We start from the raw sequence: 14,229 nt of genomic DNA on the forward strand, positions 1-14,229 counted from the left end.
TCCTGCCTCAGCCTCCTGAGTAACTGGGACTATAGGCATGTGCCACCACACACAGCTAATTTTTGTATTTTTAGTAGAAATGGGGTTTCACCATGTTGGCCAGGATGGTCTCGATCTCTTGACCTCATGATCCTCCCGCCTCAGCCTCCCAAAGTGCTGGGATTACAGGCATGAGCCACTGCACACAGGCTACTTTATTTTGTTTAACTCATCCTTAGCTTTACTTTCTTTTTCTGCCCAGCCATCAGCACATCCTTCATCTTCAAGCACAGACTTCTTTTCAGTTGTAATATTCTCAAAATTAGCCTACAATATTTTTTTCCTTGATAGAAACAAGAAGGCAAAGTGGTATTTGTTGTAATGTGGACTGTGGTCTTCCTGCATCAGAGCATTCTGATGAGTTTGTTAAAAATAGACTTTTGACCCCACTTCAAAACAGAATCAGAGGCCATGGAATGGAGTTTGAGAAACTTTTTAACAAGGTTCCCAGCTGATTGTGTTAATGCTCTGGATGGAGAAGCACTGCTATTGACTATGCAAAGAGGACAGTTAGTAAGATGAAATAAATTTTATGTAAATGAAAAGAAAGCAGCTGCCAAGAGGACAAAATATTATCCCTTTCATTATGCTCATTTCAGTGGTCTCTCAGCCTTATAAGCCTCATGTATCAGTGTTCCATACAACCCAGCAAGAATAAGAAATACCAAGAAATAAGTCACCTTTGCAATAATGATCCAATTGGCTCCAGATTCCCTGGTCTGTACAGAAAATGATGCCCTTTCCCACTAACAGGTAGCCGGGGTCACAAATGTAGCTGATTGTCATCCCAGGAAGATATAGAGATACGTGTCCTCCAATGTAATGCCCGTTCTGGATCTTGGGTGGATGTGGGCAGGCTAAGAACAAGTTCCCACACAAACACAAGAAAAGACACTCAGTTAAACATAGGCATATGAACACATGAACATATCCAATATCTCTGGCTATAGAGGTTCATGAAGACCTGAGCCAGCCAGGTCATAAGCCACTCACTCCTATTTGATCAGTGAAAGACAGGTTCTCTAAACCTAGACTTCTTGACATTTAAACACTATCCTTTACAGCCTCTAACTTCAAACTGGGTGAGATGGGGAAGTACCACAGGGATCGACAAGCTAACAATTCAGTGCTGTTCTGTCCTTACTGGAAGATGGAGCTGGTGTGGGCAGTCATAGCCACACTTGTGCCTACAGTTGTCAGGTACTGTCATTTAAAGCCAGACTAATATATCAAAGGAATGAGCTATGGAGGCTAAGAGTACAATCTCTCTTTATATATATATATAAAAAATACCACGCTCTCTTTATATATGTATATAGTTAAAGAGAGTACAATCTCTCTTTTTATATATATATGTATGTGTGTGTGTGTATATATATGTACACTTTAAGTTCTAGGGTACATGTGCACAATGTGCAGGTTTGATACATAGGTATACATGTGCCATGCTGGTTTGCTGCACCCATTAGGCTAAGAGTACAATTTTAAACTCTGCTTCTCCAGGGCCTCCTGAGTTCCCTTTATTAATATTGAGGTGAAGGATCAAATAAACATAGTCAGTGGCTTGAACAAACCCTTGGAAACAACATAAAAAGTATAAATCCTTACATCTGAGTTTCTTAAATTACTTTTATAGCACTATCAGTTCTGAAGTAAATTATGTCGTCATCGTGTACTTTTTGTGCAGCACATCCATCTATCCAGGATAAAGACAACTCATAGTAGTAGACGTAGAATAAAAGAGTATTTTCTTTAGCATTTGCTTTCAGTACTTTGAAAATATTCTCTACAAAATTTGGACCTCACCAGTTCTCTTCACTGTCCACCCCCTTCTCTCCTTACCTATCACACTCCTCACCCCATAGGAAGGACCATCAGAATACCAACAACTGAGACACAGTGTGCCTACTAGAACCCATTTGTCATTCACTTGGGAGGTAGTTCTGTCTCTGACATTCATAGCAAAGCCATTTTCACAAGCAAAAATGACTGCCAGTATAGAAATATGGAGGTTCTCACCTAGATATTCTGAACCCGTTTAGGATATGTGGAAGCAGGTACTAACCAGCAGGAACAGAAAGTTCACAGCGAGGGGCGGGGCTGCTCCAAACCCCATTCCCTTGAGGGTCACTTGTGCAGCGGATGGTGCTCTCCCCAATGAGGTTGAAGGTCATCCCTCTGTCTGGGTGGGGGTCGCATGTGTAAGATATTTCTTTTCCATAGGGAATATCTCCAAGGGGAGCTCCTGTGTGTCTCCCATTAAGGATAGCTGGAGGATTTGGGCAAAAGATTTCTAGAAAGAAAACAAGAGCTTTAAGTTCTATTAGAGTTTCACTTAAGATGACTGAAATAATAGTGACTTGTGACTGTGCGTTTAGAAAGAATATAACTAAGGTGGATGGAATTTAAATCTGTAAGGCTTTTGTTGAGAGGCAACTAACTGAAGTGAGGCCTAAATTACAGTTTATTGCAAAAGCCCAAAGTGTTCCTGGGCCACCCGGGTACCTATGTTCGTTATGAATTTGAAAAGTAATTGTTTTAATTTTTTAAAAAGGACCCATTTGGTTGCCCACTTTAACTCAGGCATAGTAAGATTCCTGGGTTGACAATGAGGTTCAAGACAGACAAAGTTTTGGTTGTCAGAGACCATAAGTTCCAAGGAAATCTATGAACTTTAATAATCATGAACTATCATCTTTAGCAATGTAAATGTTTCTTGGTGATTCAAGACCCTTATCATCAGGACCAACACCAAATTTCCAGTGGCGTCATCAGACACCAGTAAGGCTCTTTTGACTCAGATTAAATGGTGCCAAAGAGCCCTTTTTTCTTTCTTCCAATTTATTAACCATCATTTCTTCCTCCTTTTAGTCTGCTTAGAACAGTTCCTTCCCTAAAAGCACTTGATGCTTCTAATTTGATATGAATTTAGGAAGAGATGCCCAAGTTTATCACAATTATGTGTATAAAAAAGACTTAGTACATCAAACAATGATTGACTTCTCATGCTTGAATTTTACCTGTTTGTGTTTTCCTAAGTTTATTTATATATTTATTTTCAGCTTTATGTGTCTCTGTAAGGTTGAGTTTGTTGAATACTTGAGTTTCCTCAGGTATTAACTGTTCTTCACCATAATACTCACCACAAGGTATCCGAATTGATTTCTATAAGTTATTTTAACACAATACAAATTAAAATAAACATTTTCCAATAATCAGGAAAAAAAGGTTTAAAAAATTCTTGCCTTGCTTTAGTAGACAGAATAGAATCAATCAGTAATACCTTGGTATGTCAAACATGTACTTTCATCTAAGAGTTTCTGAATTTTTTCTGAATTTCAGCATATTTTATTTAAGCGGATGGTTTGGAAACTTAGGGCACCTCATCATTTCAGACACTGATTCATCATCCCAGCTCCTTCCACCATACTAATTTATCATATAACTCTGTTTTATTTTCTCTATAACATGCCTATTTAACTACCATTTTATGTATTATAATTTTTAGAATTTTGTTTACTTATTTATTTCCTTGTTCACAGTTTGCTTCAAGAAAATACACCCCAGGAAAGTAGGGAGGTGTCTTCACTATTCACTCACTATTCATTGCTTTTTCTACACATGGGAAGTCCTGGCACATGGGAAGCCTTATGTCATTAAATGCTGCAGGTTAAATAAGAAGCTGACTAAATTGTTTATGATATGTGAGGGGATAAAAGAACATAAAAATTTGGCTGGGCATGGTTGCTCACACTTGTAATCCTAACACTTTTGGAGGCCAAGGTAGGAGCATATCTTGAGCCCAGGAGTTTGAGACCAGCTGGGGCAATATGGCGAGATTCTATCTCTGCAAAAAAATACAAAAATTAGCCAGGTGTGGTGGCATGCACCTGTAGTCCCAACTACTAGGAGGCTGAGGTGCGAGCCCAGGAGGTTGAGGCTGCAGTGAGCTGTGATTGCACCATTCCACTTTGTCCTGGGTGACTGTGTCTCAAAAAAGAAAAAAAAAAAAAACATAAACATTTAAGAAAGATTCCTCCTTGATAAGAAAACTAAAAATAAATGACTAACTAAAACGTTCTGCACCTTTATGTCATCTAGTTTCTTGCTCACATTCCCCACAAAGTTAAACACTGTCATTAAACTAAGTGATTTACAGATTAGTAACAAAAACACATATCAGAGAAGACCTACAAGACCCTTCTTGAAATTCTTCCAACAAAGAAGTATTTTTATCCGTAATTTAGTTAAGTAAAGATCCAGACAACAGGTGATTCCATGAGGAAAAACACACTGGAAAACAAAAATAAGGAGCGTTATCCAAACCACATAGTTCTTTCTACTCACGTTCACACACTGGAACACTGCTATTCCAAAGGGCTTTCATTCCAGCCAAGACACAATGACTAGCAGACCTGCCTTTTAATCGGAACCTAAAGAAAAAAAAAAGTGGTAGCAAATGTGTGAGCAATTCCCATCTCTCCCTTGATTTCTTCACTAACAGATGCTCAGCTTCCTCACTGCCATTTTCCTCCTTGACTATCATTTGGTTCTTAGGTTCAGGCCCAGCTAAAACTCTTAGTTCACTGGGGATCTGAATTCTTCAGTAGCTGGCAGAAACTCAAAGGCCAATTTACTCTAAAGAACCATGGTACCCTGTGACTGGCAAAGCAATTGGAGCTGATGTGCATAATTGCCATATAAACTTCATAGCCCAGCATCACCTACAGAAGGCATGAACACAGAACCAGACTTCTCCATGGGCACAAGAGCTATAACCTTCAGGTGTCATCTTTCACTGATGGCTCTCTGACATCACACTTATTCTCATTAGTGGGTCATGAGGCAGAACAACTCTCGATTTGGTAAGCAAAGCCAGGAACATCTAGAAAGAGAATGTGGGCACTGTTCTTCTTGCCACTACAATTGTAACGGGCCAGAGGAGGCTCACAGAAGCATGCTGAACCACGTGCTCTAAGAAATAAAGAAAGGTGGGGGTAAGAGTCTTTGCTGCCCCGAAATGCCCAACTGATTATTGAGTCCTGCTTCCCTTCTGAAATCTGAAATCATTCTGAAATTAGACATCATTATTGGATGGTGCACTTTGTAAATGCCAAAGATTCCTTGGAAATCATTAAAAATAACTGCTTAATTGCCCAATCTAGTTATCCCTCCAGACTCATAGTGCACACCACCAAGAGTAATGGATACACATAAACAACTAATAATACCACTTGAAACTGATAGAAGCAGGAGGCAGACAAATCCTAGGCAGATGGGGCGGATCCCAATGAAACCCGACCTTCAAGTTGAAGACAGTTTAAAGCCTAGCTACAAGTTCCAGGTGAATCCATGCACTGGCTTGAAAACCTCTCTTCCTGTTTGGTGTGCTTTCCTCTGATTGCTCCTCACTCTTCATCTGTTTTACATATACCTGCGCTTCCCTAATTGGTTTTTACACTGCTGTGCCCACCTTTGAGTGGTGTCTTTGTTTTAGTCTTTTTTGCATACTCACAAACCAATCAGCACAGGCTCCCCATTCTGAGTCCATAAAAGCCCCAGAACCAGCCACACTGAGAGACAGAGAGAGACCCCCTGACTTCATCTGGGGGACCACCTCGTGTCTCCTCTCCACTAAGATCATCACTCAGTAAAACTCTTCTCTACCCTCCTCACCCTTTCATTGATACCATAACCTTATATTTCTTGGATGTGGGACAAGAACTCAGGACCCACCAAATACAGGTACAAAGAAGCCTGTAACGCTGTGGCCCTCCGCCCTCTGCTGTGGGAGGGCAGCTGCACCACGTGACAGGAAGCAGCAGTGGGTCAAGCCAGCCCCAGAGATGCAGGCCTGAGCGGGGCTACAGGATTGACAGAGCTGTTAAACACACCGCCATTGGTTGGGCTGTGGGCATTATCAAATGCTACGAGCTGTTAGCGTGCTGTAATACCCCCTCTGGGCTTCAGGGTCGTGGGCACCCCTGTTTGGGCACCACCACATTTCCTTCAGTGCGACATGCCTGGTCCAGCTGCAAGCACTGCTCGGACCCCATTCCTGTGCAGGTGCTTGGAGTGGCCAGCTGGACCCCACACTCGCTCACTCACACACCCTCTCCCACCAGGGGCTGAGTGTGCAGTCATGGGGGCCCCAGGGTCTGAGTCAGAGCACCAGCCAGGCGCTGCCTGGTGGGCCGAGTAGATGTGGTGTTTCCTGCGGTGAGCCCGGGCCCACACAAGACCTGGGCAGGGGCATTGCTGGCCGGAAGTCATTGGCTGGCAAAGTGGCTGAGAAGAATCCTGCATTAAAAGAATTACACTGGCCATTCCTGACCTGAAGATACATTATTGGGTGAAAATACACTTACCCATGCACTGTTACAGATTCCGCTGTTGATTGGTTTTAGGTTTCCTAAGCGACCTTTGCCTTCCTTATCATGGGACAAACAATTTTTGTCTTATTCCTCATTTTTTTTTCTAGCATAGCTTTTATAAAATTATGTTCTTTTGCCTCCAAATAAATACATACCCATTCACTTCAAGTTCCAACTGTGTACTCAAGATCAGTGACTGTATTTAGGTTTGTACCTGACATTGAGCTGTATGTGCCATTTTCTCATTGTCTTCTGAAAGTGGTGCCACTTAGTCCCTATCCTTATTTCTAAACTACCCTTCCATAAATTCATCTCTCTGGGTACTTCTTATCTACTAGGTCGGCTCCTGGTTTGGATTAACCCCTGAACTCACAGGAGTGATTCTCCACACTGAGTCCTTGGTCTCAACCCTGGGTCATACTCACCCTTCATCGCAAACAAAGGACACCTTTGCTCCAAGCTGGAGATTGAGTGGAAACAGCACACGGCCATGAGGAAGTTGGCCCAGGAATTCATCACAGTATTTCACTAGAAGAAAAAAATAAAACAACAGGAGTAAGACCTCCATGTGAGAGGGAAACAGCAATCTGGAAGCCAGAGAGTCAAGGCACCTGTACATATGGGGGCTTCAGGGCTCCAGTCTCCCTGGGGCGTGCAGTGCAGAGACGCAGCCCCTCTGAGGTCATAGCCGGGCTCACAGCTGTAGAACACTTCCTGCCCAGGTGAAAAGTTGTCCTGATGGCTTGGAGTATGCTCACCATGCAGGATTTCTGGAGGCGGCTGACACACTGTGGAAAGGACAGTTCCAGAGCACTTGTTAATTATGGGGGAATTTCCTTTGCTACATCTTAAGCTTGCCTGAGAGCTTAAAAATCGTCATTGCAGAGGGCAGCTATTAAAAGAGAAGATCGGTAGTTCAGTAGCCGCACGTCACTAACAAGGAAACCAAGGATACCAAGCAGAACTGTGACTAGAATCAAAGTCTCTCCAACACCTTGTCTGTGTTTTTTTTCTACTGAAACATGTTCCGAAGACTACAAGGCAGCATATTCCTCTTGCTTTCAACTACTGGTTATGGAGCACAGAGTCGTGAGTGTTGGTGGCTTGGCCGCTCTTCCGTTTCCTACAGAGGCAATCCCTCAAGCTCACGCGTAAGGCAGCAGCAAGGAGTACTGTTGCCAAGGTCTCATCTAACAGACACCTTCACCTAGTCTTCATTTTCCTCACTCCCTGTCCCTCTTTCAGCCAGCACAAGGCTGAACTGTTAGCTTCCTTTCTGTCCCTGTGACCAATTCTAATTCTTCCCACTCTGTGTTAAGCCAGTCATTTCAGCTAAGAAAAGAAGAGGCATCAAGAACAAAGTCATGGGGGCAGGGGGTGAGGGTAGGGAGGGGAGGTGGGGACAGTTAATGGGTACAAAAAAAAAAAAGAAAGAATGAATATGACATAGTATTTGATAGCGTGACAGGGTGACTGTAGTTAGTAATAACTTAATCGTAGGTTTAAAAATGAAAGAGTGTAATTGGATTTTTTGTAACACAAAAGATAAATGCTTAAGGGCATGGATACCTCATTCTCCATGATTATTTTACATTGCATGCCTGTATCAAAACATTTCATGTACCCCATAAATATATATACCTACTATGTACCCACAAAAATTAAAGATTAATAAATTAAAAATAAACAAAAAGAACAATCCCCCCTCAAAGAAAAAAAAAAGCTACAGACATTTTAGTGATAGAATCTATTGCTTAGACCATATTTTAACCGAAATATTGGCTGCCTCCATGCACATACAATTGGTGTGTTCTCAGGGCATCAAAATGCAGGCATGGTAGCTCAGGCCTGAAATCCCAGTACTTTGGGAGGCTGAGGCAGGAGGATTGTTTGAAGACAGGGGCTCAAGATCAGCCTGGGCAACATAGCAAGACACTGTCTCTAAAAATAAATAAAAATTAGCCAGATGTGGTAGTGTGTACCTGGAGTTCCAGCTACCTGTGAGACTGAGGCAGGAGTCTTACTTGAGCCCAGGAGTTAGAGGCTTCAGTGAACTATGATTGTACAACTGTACTCCAGCCTGGGCAACAGAGTGAGACCCTGTCTCAAACAAACAAACAAACAAACAAACAAAACAATCAGCAAACCTCCAAGAATGAATTTGAGCCTCAATCTGAACCATATATAATTATATATCAAGTATATATGTGTGTATATATATATGTTTGTTTGGATTTGAGCGAAACACTTTTTCTGAGCCTCAGTCTTTTCAGTTATAATGTGAAAGAGTTGAAGTCCAAGGCCTTTTTGATTTGATGCTCTCATTTTGGTCCTCATGGCTCACTTGCCTACTGTCCCACTCCAGGGATAGAGATATGATCACCACTATTACTCATTATTGTTCATTAGACATTCCACTGTACATGATCATTAGGCTCTGGAGTCAGAGCTTTGGAAAAGTTCTTTAATATCACTAAGACTCAGTTCTCTCAAAGTGAAATGGGGATACCAATAGTAGCTACCTCATATATTTGCTGTAAATGGTAAATTTAAAAATGCATATAAAATATGTCTACTATAGGTGAGAGAATAAGCCGTTACTTTGAGATAAGTATTAACAGAGATAACAGACAGTGAAGCTACTATAATGCTTAAAGTGTTTATGCCAATTTCATACTCCTTACACACTTCTTCCTTAATTTCAGCAACTCCTATCATCTATATGTACCCTCACACCCAGCAAAGTATTGATGGCTCACACTCACCCCTGGAGCAGTGTGGCAGCTTGGGCCCCCATCTGTCGTTGGTCTGGCACTGCACAGTGTGGGACCCTACCATGACAAAGCCGGGCTGACATCTAAATCTGACGATCTCATTGAGGGAAAAGAAACTCCTATTTCCTGGTACTCTAATTCCGTTTTCAACTTCTGGAGCTGTGCATTTATTAGTAGAAATACATTGAGGGGGAGGGCTGCTCCAAACACCAACTTGATCATCTTTGCTGGTGCAATATATTGACCGTTCTCCCACGAGCTCAAACAGCTGTTCTCCATCTGGTCCAGTGTGGCACTGGTAAGTTACCACTGTTCCACTGTGAAAAGATGTTCTGTTGTTGCTGTAGAAGTCTCCATTGGATATGGTTGGAGGTGGCTTACAAGATATGACTGAGAGAAGGAAGAATGTGGTAAAACAGCTTATTTTTTAATAATGAATTATTTTACTATGAATTTAAATACCAAATGCAAATAATCCAATAATTTTCTAAATGGAATTACAATACTGTCATTTTCTTAAAATATTTGCTAATAATCAGACATTTTTACCTAGTTGAAATTTAGGTATGTATGATACTGGTTCTGCTCATAGTTAAGTATTTCACCAAAAAAACATGTATTTTTTGGTTTACATATTTATAATTTTAAGTGGATAATACATGTGATTTTATCACAGATTGTTAAGGTACTTATCTACTGCTGGACATTTTCTCCTATAGGTTATTAAAGTAACCTCTTTGCAGGTTAAATATACCACTTCTGGCATTATTTATCAAGAAAAAGAGAGCAAAGGAAATACAAAAGATAAGGCATGAAAAATGAAATAATGGCAGATGTAGGGGCAATAAAATGATAAATGAACACTGTGTTCTGTCATAAGATAATAGTATTCACATATTGGCTAAGTGACTACACACACACACACACACATAACTAGTGTTGACTCAATTAAATGATTACTGACCTATAAGTGTAGAAGTGTAAAATTTTTTTTTAGAAGAATGATTAAATACTTTATTGAATATACAAACTTTGGAATATAATGCTCCCATTAAAAACCATTTTTCAAAGAATATTTAATGTCATGGAAAGATTTTTTTTTTGCATTCCTTTCTTTTTTTATGTTTTCAAGGTTTTATTATTATTACTATTATTATTACACTTTAAGTTCTAGGGTACATGTGCACAATGTGCAGTTTCATTACAAAAGGTGCCATGCCTAGAAAACTTCGTATAGTAAACTGATAGTTCTTTGATAATTTGAATTATTTCATAGAATTGCAAGTTCTTGGCAGGTATGGGAGGCACCTTGTATATATTCTCATTCATTTAGTCTTTAAAAGTCAATGTTAATTTAGCGGGGAGGAATATTAGTGAATACAATGAACACATTCATTGGAGGAAATTTTAAAAATATGGACAAAAAGAAAGAAGAAAATGAAAATGGTTCAAAGATAACTATTTGTAACAATTTAATTATATCCTCTTAGATACTTATGTGGATACATGCATATGTATGGATGGATGTGTTTTCTATACTACCATATTTGGTGGCTTAATAATAATCAGTCATGTAGCTTCACAGATATGCTCTTCCCACTTGGATGAGGCATCTCAACCTTTAATTCCTCATGGTGCACTTTTTTACATTTCTTAAAAACTTATAGCCATTAAAATACACCTTATTTTTTCTACTAGCTATTTTCAAACCATGCTGAACATTTAGGTTGTTTAACATTTTCCACAATCCCAAATATTATTGCACTGAGTATCTCTGGACCAAAATTATGGGACTATTTCATGATTATTTTCTTGGGCTAAATTCTGGGAAACGGAATTGTGTGTCAGAGGGTGTTTACTTTCAGGCTTTTGTTTATATTGGCCATTAGCTTTCTGGAAATCTGTGCCTACTTTTGCTGCCATCAATTCTGTGTGTGATGCTGATTTCTTCACAGCTATAACACTTTGCCAATTTGCAATCATTCTTTCATGTTTTTAAAGTTTTGGAGATTCATTTAAAAATATCTTATGGGAAAAATGGAGGGTCAGCTAATCAAGAACAAATACGACTAAAGACATGAGCCTAAAAGAATTGAAGGAGGATTAGAACTCAAAATGACGAGAGGATTAGGGAAATTGCTAAGAACTGTAAGAAGAGTTCTTTTTATTATTTGGATTAGAATAACAAGAAAATGAGTAGCCTACTTTGTGGAATTGTTACCTGATAGATAGTAAGAGTTGGCAAAGACAGATCTAATTTTGTCTAACGCCTTTAAAATGTACTCATTAAGGACAATACTCTCTATACTGGAAAGGTTTACTATTGTAATAGGAAAGTAGAGCTATTTTGCCTGGGTTCAAGCCCACAGTTTCAGATAAATCACCTTTTAAGATAAAGAAAAGCCAGGAAGACCATGAAGCATCTGACTCCTATTTTCAACTATCTGAGAGACTACTTCGTGCAAGAAGGATTTGATTTATTCTTCATACTCCAGGGGCAAGTCAGGATCACATAGAGGAATTTGTGGAGAAAAGTATTTCAACTTACTCTCACAAATAGGTGCCTCCTTATCCCATGTGACATTATTGCCTGAGACGAGACAAGTAGTAGATGGGGAACCAATGAGTCGAAACCTAAAGCAAAGGATAAAAAATGATTGTACTCTACACATATTTCCCATTTAACTCACCATTTAGAAAATAATAGCAGGTAGACACTAGATATTACAGGACAGATTACACCATGGCAGACCTCGGAAGGAAGAAACCCCATCTCCATCTGCAAATTAGTCCTTTCTTTTTAAGGACAAGCTTACATTTTGACCTCTCCAATTCATTTTTATTCCTAATCACTCACAACTGAATGAGATATTTCCCTTTTTCTTCATGGGACATTTTTGTATTTAAGTCTTTCAGAAACCTTGCAGTTATTTTATCCATGTGTACTTCCAGCAAAGAAATGACAAGCTCCTGGATTAAGTAGGGAAAATGTCTTACTGAAATACATAACACTATAGCACCTAGCTTAGCGACTTTCAAGCTTTGGGTGCTCAGATAGTCTCTTGCATAAAGGAAAGAACAATGGATTTACTCAGAAGAGTCAGTAAATGAGAGCCAGAGGAGACAGCTAAACACTCCTACACTTGAAAAGTAAAAGGCAGGGATACTCACCCACTTTGCCATAAAACTGTCTAGAGCAGGCCACAAAATGTAGAACATTTTGTCTTTTAAAAAATTTATTAAGTATCCATAATATTAACTGTGAACAATGTCACAAAGAATCCTGAGCAAAGCTATTCATGTGTTCTGGTGTAGAGCAGGGCTAAACTTGACCCAGTAAAAATTAAAGGGTAAAATGGAATGCCATATAACGATGAGGCAGTAACCGCAAGAGTTAAGAACTTTTCCTCTTGATTATGCAAGAAATATTATCAGGGCAGTAACCATTTGTAGCAAAGACTATGGTGCCATCCCCAGTATCCACTTTCCTCTCCTTCATTAGTAATGGAACCCTCTACTTTTAACTGGGCCATTGGCCACCTGCAATAAAGGTTTCACTTCTCATCTTTCCTTACAGCCAGGCACAGCCATGTTACTAACTTCTGGCCAGAGGATGTAAGCGGAGTGTCTTGTGCAACTTCTGGAAAGTGTCTTTAAAGGAATTGGCCTTCCCTTCTTCCCTGTGTCCTCTATACTGGCTGGAATTTGGACCACGAGATAAGATGGCGTCTCATTTTGAGGAGGTCAGAGTAGCAAAATGGAAGGAACCCAGGTTTCTGTGGATTATGGAGCCATTGTATACACGCTGGACTGCCTACTTTCGTGATTTTTAACCTGAGAGAGAAGTAAACTACTATCTATGTTTGAGATCCTGTTATTTTATTTCTTCTGTCTTTTACAGCTGGAATTCCTAGCTGATATACCAGCTCTTCCCAAAACAGTGACAGAAAGCTAAAGGGAACCATGTGACTATGGCAATAGTAGTCAATGTTTTTGTAGACACAGTGAGTCTCTTTTACGTTTTAGGTAGTGATTGAATTTTACTTATTGCTAGCCTGTTTAATATAGGCTGTGGTGTAAAAACTTTTCAAGTGTGCCAAGAAAAAAAATCTTAAAAATTGCTGCAAATAAACAAGTTGAGAACCACTGGAGTATGGAAAGAATAGGATAATCCTGTTATTACCTGTGTTTTCCTCTGCCTGTCTCCTATCATACATTTAAAAGTTGTCTAAGAGCACAGGATGATGGGTGTCCTCTGACTTTTGGCCTCCTAGAGGTTGTTTTGGGTGTGCTTGCTAAGCTAGAGCTTAATGTGACTAAGCTAGAACATTGGAGCCAAAATGTGAAGCAGATTCCAGCCTACGTATGGCTGCAAAAACACAGTGATTTTTTTTTTAATTTGATGTTATTTTTATGAACAAATAATAATTGCATATATTTATAGGGTAAAATGTAGTGTTTTGATATATGTTTCTGTTGCAAATGATTAAATTAAGCTAATTAACATGTCCATCACCTCACACATACTTGTTTGTGTCTCTGTGTGTGTGTATGTGTGTGTGTGGTGAGAATATTTAAAATCTACTCTTTTAGTAATATTTTTTTCTTTTCTTTCTTTTATTTTTGATAGGGTCTGGCTCTGTCACCCAGGCTGGAGTCCAGTGATGTGATCTTGGCTCACCGCAACCCTTGCTTCCCGGGTGCAAACCATTCTCCCACCTTAGCCTCCCAGTAGCTGGGACTACAGGTATGCGTTGCCACACCCGGCTAATTTTTGTATTTTTTGGTAGAGACAGGGTTTTGCCATTTTGCCCAGGCTAATTTCTAACTTCTAGGCTTAAGCAATTCGGATGCCTCTGCCTCCCAAAGTGCTACAGGCATGAGACACTGTGCCCAGCCGGCAATTTTGAAATACACATTATTATTAACTATAGTCATCACACTGTGGAATAGATCTCTGAAACTTGCTCCTTCTGTCTAACTGAAACTCTGTGCCCTTTGACCAAATCTCAGCTCCCCAGCTCTTCGTGCCTGGTAACCAC

The 14,229-nt window shown here is 39.9% G+C and overlaps 1 protein-coding gene across 1 annotated transcript in view; it reads right to left on the bottom strand.

Moving 5' to 3' along the window:
- CR1 (complement component (3b/4b) receptor 1 (Knops blood group)) overlaps positions 1 to 14,229 on the bottom strand; it is a 58,572-nt gene that overhangs the window by 3,359 nt on the left and 40,984 nt on the right. The window contains exons 15-20 of the mRNA XM_011975843.1: positions 11,736 to 11,821; positions 9,179 to 9,577; positions 7,025 to 7,201; positions 6,839 to 6,941; positions 4,387 to 4,472; positions 2,105 to 2,332 (exon numbers count right to left, since the gene is read on the bottom strand). Coding sequence (XP_011831233.1) covers positions 2,105 to 2,332; positions 4,387 to 4,472; positions 6,839 to 6,941; positions 7,025 to 7,201; positions 9,179 to 9,577; positions 11,736 to 11,821 — 1,079 coding nt within the window. The remainder of the gene's footprint in view (positions 1 to 2,104; positions 2,333 to 4,386; positions 4,473 to 6,838; positions 6,942 to 7,024; positions 7,202 to 9,178; positions 9,578 to 11,735; positions 11,822 to 14,229) is intronic.

Source organism: Mandrillus leucophaeus, unplaced genomic scaffold, assembly GCF_000951045.1.
Source record: "Mandrillus leucophaeus isolate KB7577 unplaced genomic scaffold, Mleu.le_1.0 Scaffold159, whole genome shotgun sequence".
In the NCBI taxonomy this organism is placed as follows: domain Eukaryota; kingdom Metazoa; phylum Chordata; class Mammalia; order Primates; family Cercopithecidae; genus Mandrillus; species Mandrillus leucophaeus.